At 48.6% G+C, this 6,552-nt stretch overlaps 1 protein-coding gene across 1 annotated transcript in view; it reads left to right on the top strand.

Moving 5' to 3' along the window:
* Window positions 1–6,552, top strand: part of LOC102256686 (chromosome unknown open reading frame, human C8orf76) — a 19,852-nt gene that overhangs the window by 4,317 nt on the left and 8,983 nt on the right. The window contains exons 4-5 of the mRNA XM_014532470.1: window positions 1,536–1,972; window positions 3,205–3,337. Of these exons, the coding sequence (XP_014387956.1) occupies window positions 1,536–1,972; window positions 3,205–3,337 (570 nt within the window). The remainder of the gene's footprint in view (window positions 1–1,535; window positions 1,973–3,204; window positions 3,338–6,552) is intronic.

Here is a 6,552-nt window from a genome sequence, read left to right on the forward strand (position 1 = left end):
TTCTTAATGCCGCGACCCTTTAATACAGTTCCTCATGTTGTGGTGACCCCCAACCATAAAATTATTTTTGTTGCTACTTCATAACTGTAATTTTGCTACTGTTATGAATCGTAATGTAAATATCTGATATGCAGGATGTATTTTCATTGTTACAAATTGAACATAATTAAAGCATAGTGATTAATCACAAAAACAATATGTAATTATATATGTGTTTTCCGATGGTCTTAGGCGACCCCTGTGAAAGGGTCGTTCAACCCCCAAAGGGGTTGTGACCCCCAGGTTGAGAACCGCTGCTCTAGGACTTCCTGGACTGTCAGGAAGGACAGAATTCTCGACAAGAGTAATAGGAACACCAGACAGGTTCTGTCTCTTGGAAGACACAGTGTGACCAGGTCGTTGGGCTTTCTTTCTATCTTTTCTCTCCATACGTGACTGTTGAGAGGCCGCCCAAGCCTCCGCTCACTGGAGCACCAGGTCTTCGGGCAGCGGCCTGGGTAGTTTTACTCAGTGCAGTTTTCTGTGGCCTCTCGATTTGCATACTAGACGGCCAGGTTTTCCTGTGACTTAAAATCAACTGAAAGGCTATTTAGTCTGCTGTCTGCTCTCCAGACTTGAACTTAGAAAAGAAGGTTTGTTTTCTGTAACCCACAGGGCTTTTGCCATATGGCAAGTTAGGCAAGCGGTGGTGGCTCAGCTAAGGAGACTGCAAAGGATTTTCTGATCAGAAGGACACCGAGCAACCCCCTGGAGCCAAAAACACTGCCCTTGGTCAGAGCAGGGAAGGCATTTGGACTCAATTACGATGCAGCATGAGCTTCAGGGCTGTCCTGCTTAAGATCTAAGCCAAGGGACATTGGACATAGAGTTCATTCGAATCCTCAAGGAGATGACCATTTGGGTTTTTAGAAAGCCTGGAATCTTACTAGTAAAATGGAACTGTTAGCCCCGGGTATCAAAACGTTAGCTTGGGTCTCTTAGCTGTGTGGCTGAAGACAATAAAGATGATAATAAACTTGAAAATAAACTGGCAGTGATGTCTTTGGTGCTGAACTTTGTGTTATTGTTATGACATTAGGATCGTGGGAGTGATCGGTGCTTACTTTACTGGGTAGCATATATTTCTCTGGGTTTAGGGTTTCAAACAGATTTATTGAAAAATATTTCGTTCACTCTACTTGTGTAACTGCTGAAAGATACTTCTTTTTTTTTTAAAATATATATTTTATTGATTTTTTTACAGAGAGGAAGGGAGAGGGATAGAGAATTAGAAACATCGATTAGAGAGAAACATCGATCAGCTGCCTCCTGCACACTCCCCACTGGGGATGTGCCCGCAACCATGGTACATGCCCTTGACCGGAATCGAACCTGGGACCCCTCAGTCCGCAGGCCGACGCTCTCTCCACTGAGCCAAACCGGTTAGGGCAAGATACTTCTGATTCATAACATATACAGCCTGGGTTGTTAGGAACCTCCATTTGTATATAGAAAACGTTCTGCAGTGTAATTTTTTGACCTTTTTTTCTCCTTAGGAAATGAAAGCAACGAACACAGACCATTTAACCACTGTGCTCTGCCTCCAGCTTGCCATTTGTTCAAGCTCACAGGACGTGCAGCGCACCACCTTCTGCCTTCAGAAGCTGGTCTCTCTGCATCCTTTCAGTCCTTGGACCTGGGGCAGGCTGGCAGAGGCCTACCTGGCCGCCGGGCCAGCGCTGTCCGCATTGGCCGCGTCATCTCACAGACAGAGCCATTCCACCTCCAGGGACAAAGCTGTCACCTCCGCCTGTCCACACTCAGGAAAAGACTGTTGTTTGTGTTTCCCTGAGACGTTGCCCGAGAGCTCCGTGTGTTCTGTGGAAACGAGCAGCAGTAAGAGCCAGAAGAAGGAGGAAGCTCTGAAGAACTTTCGGGACTCTCTGTCGCTGGAGGCTCGGATGAAAGCGTGCGCCTCCTTTATACGGACCAGGTAAATGGGCAGTGGATTAAACCATGTGCAGGGTGCTAAGCTCAGAGTACAGGTGTCCTTTTTCTAATTTTAAGTTTCAACAAGTTCCAGGCTGGCCTTGGAATATGTTTTTGAGATGTTCCCGTGGTCTAGGCGTTCGTGCTTCCAGAGGCCAGTAGGTCATGCAGACGGGTCAGAGTGAAACGGGGGTGCATCGGGTCAGGTTCTGTCATGAACTCCCCAGGGACTCCCCCTGCACTTACACAAACTCCACGTTGCTTTCCACCGCCTGCGAGGGCTGATGTGAGCTGCCCTCCCTCTCCTTTCCTCCTCCTTTACTGCAATCTCTCTCTTCCTGGCTGTGTTCTGCCTACAGGGATCTTTGCGATTTGCACAAACATCAAGTTAGTTCGTGTGTTAGATCCCCTTCCCCTCAGCAACCCTCTTTCCCCAGATGGCCGTGTGGCTGGCTCCTCGTCCTGTCGGTCTTGGCTTAGGGTGTCTCAGAGGAGCCGCCTCTGCTGTCCCATCGAAGTAGTCACTGCATCCACCCTGTCCTGGATTCCTTTTCATGGCACTCACCACTACCTGAGATTGTCTTCTTGTTTGTAATCTCTCTCCTTCCATCCCATGAAGCAGGAACCTGTCTGTTTTGCTCACCGGTGTCTCCCAGGGCCTACAGTAGTGAGTGGTGTCTGCACAGTCAGTATTTCATAAACACACATGAGGGGGCCAGGAGGGAGGGGGGGCCAGGAGATCATGATGGGGGAGTTCGTGGGGAGGCAGTTACAAAGTGGTCATCAGGGACTCCTCAAAGACTTGGGCCTGCTTCGGGGAATGGAAGTGAGCTGGAGAGTCTAATTAGTCCTTGAGGTCAGCTGCTGTGGGTTCAGGGACCTGGAGGGTCACAGAGCACTGACCGCGGAAGAACACATCCCAGGATTCTGGGGGCGGAGCCTGTACTTCACTCCATGGCACGTGTGCTTCTGATCACGTGACTTCTGCAGGATGCCCTCCGAGAGCTTGCTCTTTGAGTTTCCTTGAGAAGCTTGGCCAATGCATTTTCCAGAAGATGACTCTCCAGTGGAGCTGGGCCCTTGGTTCAGGATAAGAAGCTTTAGGGATTCGGATGAGGTGAGCGCCTGCGGTTGGGCCCAGCGGGACTCGCATCCAGCCGAACCCTGGGCTATATATGGACATCTCATTGCTTTCCTTTCTGGGAACCTGCATGTCCGGACGTTTGTGTTTTTCAGGCTCTTGCTTCAGCTCACCCAGTCTCAGCAGACGTCGTTTGCTTTGGAGAGGAACCTCAGGACCCAGCAGGAAATTGAAGATAAAATGAAAGGCTTTGGCTTCAAAGAAGACACTGTGCAGCTGATGACCGAGGTGAGTGACCCCTGGGCTTTATGTGAAGCGAGGCACCATGGATATTTTTCCTGGCGCCCACACTCTTTTATCAAAAACGAGGTCAGATCTCATCCGCCAAAGGACTTCCGTGTCCTTTCTTTACGTGCCTTGGGTCACTTCATCCCGAAAGCGCCTCTTCCTCATCTTCCTGCTGCAGCAGCTGGAGGCAGGGGCTCTGCCCATTCCAGGTCGCTGCTTGGGCCTGCCTGCATGCGCACCAGCATGCCCGTCCGCTGGCTGCGGAGTGCGGAGTGGGGGAAGGAATGATGTTGACATTTGTGCAGGGCTCTTGTGTGTTTTCTCCTTCATTCAGCCGCATAACAGCCTGCGGGGCAGGTGGGGCTGAGTGAGGCGCACAGATGCTGTGACTTGCCAAGGTCAGGATGTAAGGGGCGGAGCCACGCTGGAACCCGTCCAGTTGCAAGTCATTGTCTGTCTGCCCCGCCATTACTGCTTTGATGTTATGGAGATGGTCAGATGACAATCTTTTTAAACATTTGTTAGCTTTTAAAAATATGCTGGCCCTAGACGCTTTGGCTCAGTGGATGGAGTGTCGGCCGGTGGACTGAAGGGTCCCGAGTTCAATTCCGGACAAGGGCACTTACCTTGGTTGCAGGCTCACAACTAATCCTTGTGTCTCTCTCACATCCATGTTTCTCTCTGTCTCTCCCCCTCCCTTTTCTTCTCTCTAAAAATCAATGGGAAAATATCCTCAGGTGAGGATTAACAAACAAACAAAATTATATGCTGTTGAAATATCTTCAGATGGCATTTGGAGATTATCCATGTACTTACGTGACTCCTCTTTGTATTTAATTGGAACTTGACAGCCCAGGGACTTTTCCCATGAGAATAACCCTGTTCGTATAAGTCCTAATGTCATGCTTTCAAGAAATGCTTACTGCCCTGACTGGTTTGGCTCATTGGATAGAGCGTCGGCCTGCGGACTGAAAGGTCCCAGGTTTGATTCCGGTCCAGGGCATATACCTTGGTTGTGGGCACATCCCCAGTAGGAGGTGTGCAGGAGGCAGCTGATCGATGTTTCTAACTATCTCTCTTTCTCTTCCTCTCTGTAAAAAGTGAATAAAATATATTAAATAAATAAAGAAATTTAGAAATGCTTACTGCATGCCCTGGCTGGTTTGGCTCAGTGGGTAGAGCATTGGCCTGTGGACGGAAAGATCCTGGGATCGATTCCCGTCAAGGGCACATGCCCGGGTTGTGGGCTTGGTCCCCAGTGGGGGCATGCAGGAGGCAGCCAATCAGTGATTCTCTCTCATCATTGATGTTTCTATCTCCTCTCCCTCTCCCTTCCTCTCTGAAATCAATAAAAGTATATTTTTAAAAAAATGCTTACTGCTAATCTATGATTGCCTGGCTCCTTTCTCCCTTCCCCAAACTAAGCTCCCCCTTGACTCCTTTTCCCTATTCTGGGATCACACTCTCATGTCTTGTCTCTGAGCCTTTTTTCAACCTTCCCCCTCCTCTGGGTTCTTTCCCTTGAGCCCACAGACATGCCAGGCACCCTGTCTCTCCTGAGCCGACTGTAGCCTTTCCTTCGTCTGATTTCCATCGATATGTAGCTGTGGACCAGTCACTTTCGGTTTCCTCTTCCCTTTGCTCTGAGAGGCTACACTGGTCCGCTTTTCTCCTGTATTTCTTACTATCCCTCTGCCTCTTGAGATACCACCAGCTTCCTCCAAGGCCTAAGTAATGCATTCTCCCAGGTGTCACTTAGGTTCTCCGTTCCCTCTGCCTTCCTCCCCCAGCAGTCATAACCTCATAACCACACCATAGCTCAGTGGTCGCCTCGGGGCTGCTGACCCTCCACTCTGTTGGGTCTCTGCTCCCTCCTCTGGAGCGCTTGTCTCACATCTCAGAGTAATTACCTACTGAGCAGTTAATCTGAGATGGATATTGATTATTCTGCTGCCACTTCAGCTACAGAATATCTAAAATGGAACTGCTCACCAAAACACTTCCCACCTTCCACCAGTGCCTAGCATACGGAGTGCCTTTCACAGCGTTGGCCGTCAGCAAGTATTTGTGGAGAAGAATCACAGGGGAGTTGGAGAGAACCATCTCTTCCTTAGACTTAATTTTTTCCATCGATCCCGTCTGTCATTCTTTGTTTATCCAGACCTGGAACCTCACAACCGCATCCTCTGTTCTCACCTCTAGCCAGGCACCAAGCCCACCCTTTCTTCAGGGTCCGCCTTTCATTTCTCTTCACCACTCGCGCCGCAGTCCTTACCAACTCACGGTTGACTCTCACAGCGACCTCCGGCTCATCCTGCCTTGCTTCCTTACCTTCTCCCCTCAGATCTGTCTTGAACGTTGCTGCTGAGTTCATCTTAAAACAGTGCTTGGAGGACTGGGTGAAAAGCGGGGAGGGATTGAGAAGTACAGAATGGTAGTTACAGAATAGTCACTGGTTTGTGAGTACAGCACAGGAAATGGAGTCAATAATATGCAAGAACTATGTATGGTGCTGGTTGGTACTAGACTTATTGGGGGATCACTTCATAAATTATGTACTTGTCTAACCACTATGCTGTACACCTGAAACTAGTGTAAAATAATACTGAATGTCAAGTATAATTGAAAAATAAGATTGAAAAAAACAAACATTGCTTTGACCATGTTACCTGCTTGCTTAAAACGAAAATGTATCAGGTCTAGTTTACAGCCTTGATAATGATGTCCAAGGCCTTACAGAGAGTAACGCCAAACTTCTGACCTAGTGATTCCTTACACAAGTCTTTGCTTCCACTAGACCAGTGGTTCTCAACCTTCCTAATGCCGCGACCCTTTAATACAGTTCCTCATGTTGTGGTGACCCCCAATTTCATTGCTACAAATTGAACATAATTAAAGCATAGTGATTAATCACAAAAACAATATGTAGTTATATATGTGTTTTCTGATGGTCTTAATTGACCCCTGTGAAAGGGTCATTCGACCCCCAAAGGGGTCTCGACCCACAGGTTGAGAACCGCTGCACTAGACTGATCTGCCTGTATCTAATGAATCTCCCATGGGTTTCCCATCTCCACCTCCTCGCTGTTCCTGTCCTCAAAGACCCAGCCAGAGTCCATGTCCTCTAGGCACCTTTCCCAGCGCGTCCTGTTCTGTGGCACCTTCTCCCTCATCTGAGCTCGGATAGAATGATGGCTTGAATAGATAGCTCTTTA

This window comes from Myotis brandtii, unplaced genomic scaffold (assembly GCF_000412655.1).
Source record: "Myotis brandtii unplaced genomic scaffold, ASM41265v1 scaffold896, whole genome shotgun sequence".
Classification (NCBI taxonomy): Eukaryota; Metazoa; Chordata; class Mammalia; order Chiroptera; family Vespertilionidae; genus Myotis; species Myotis brandtii.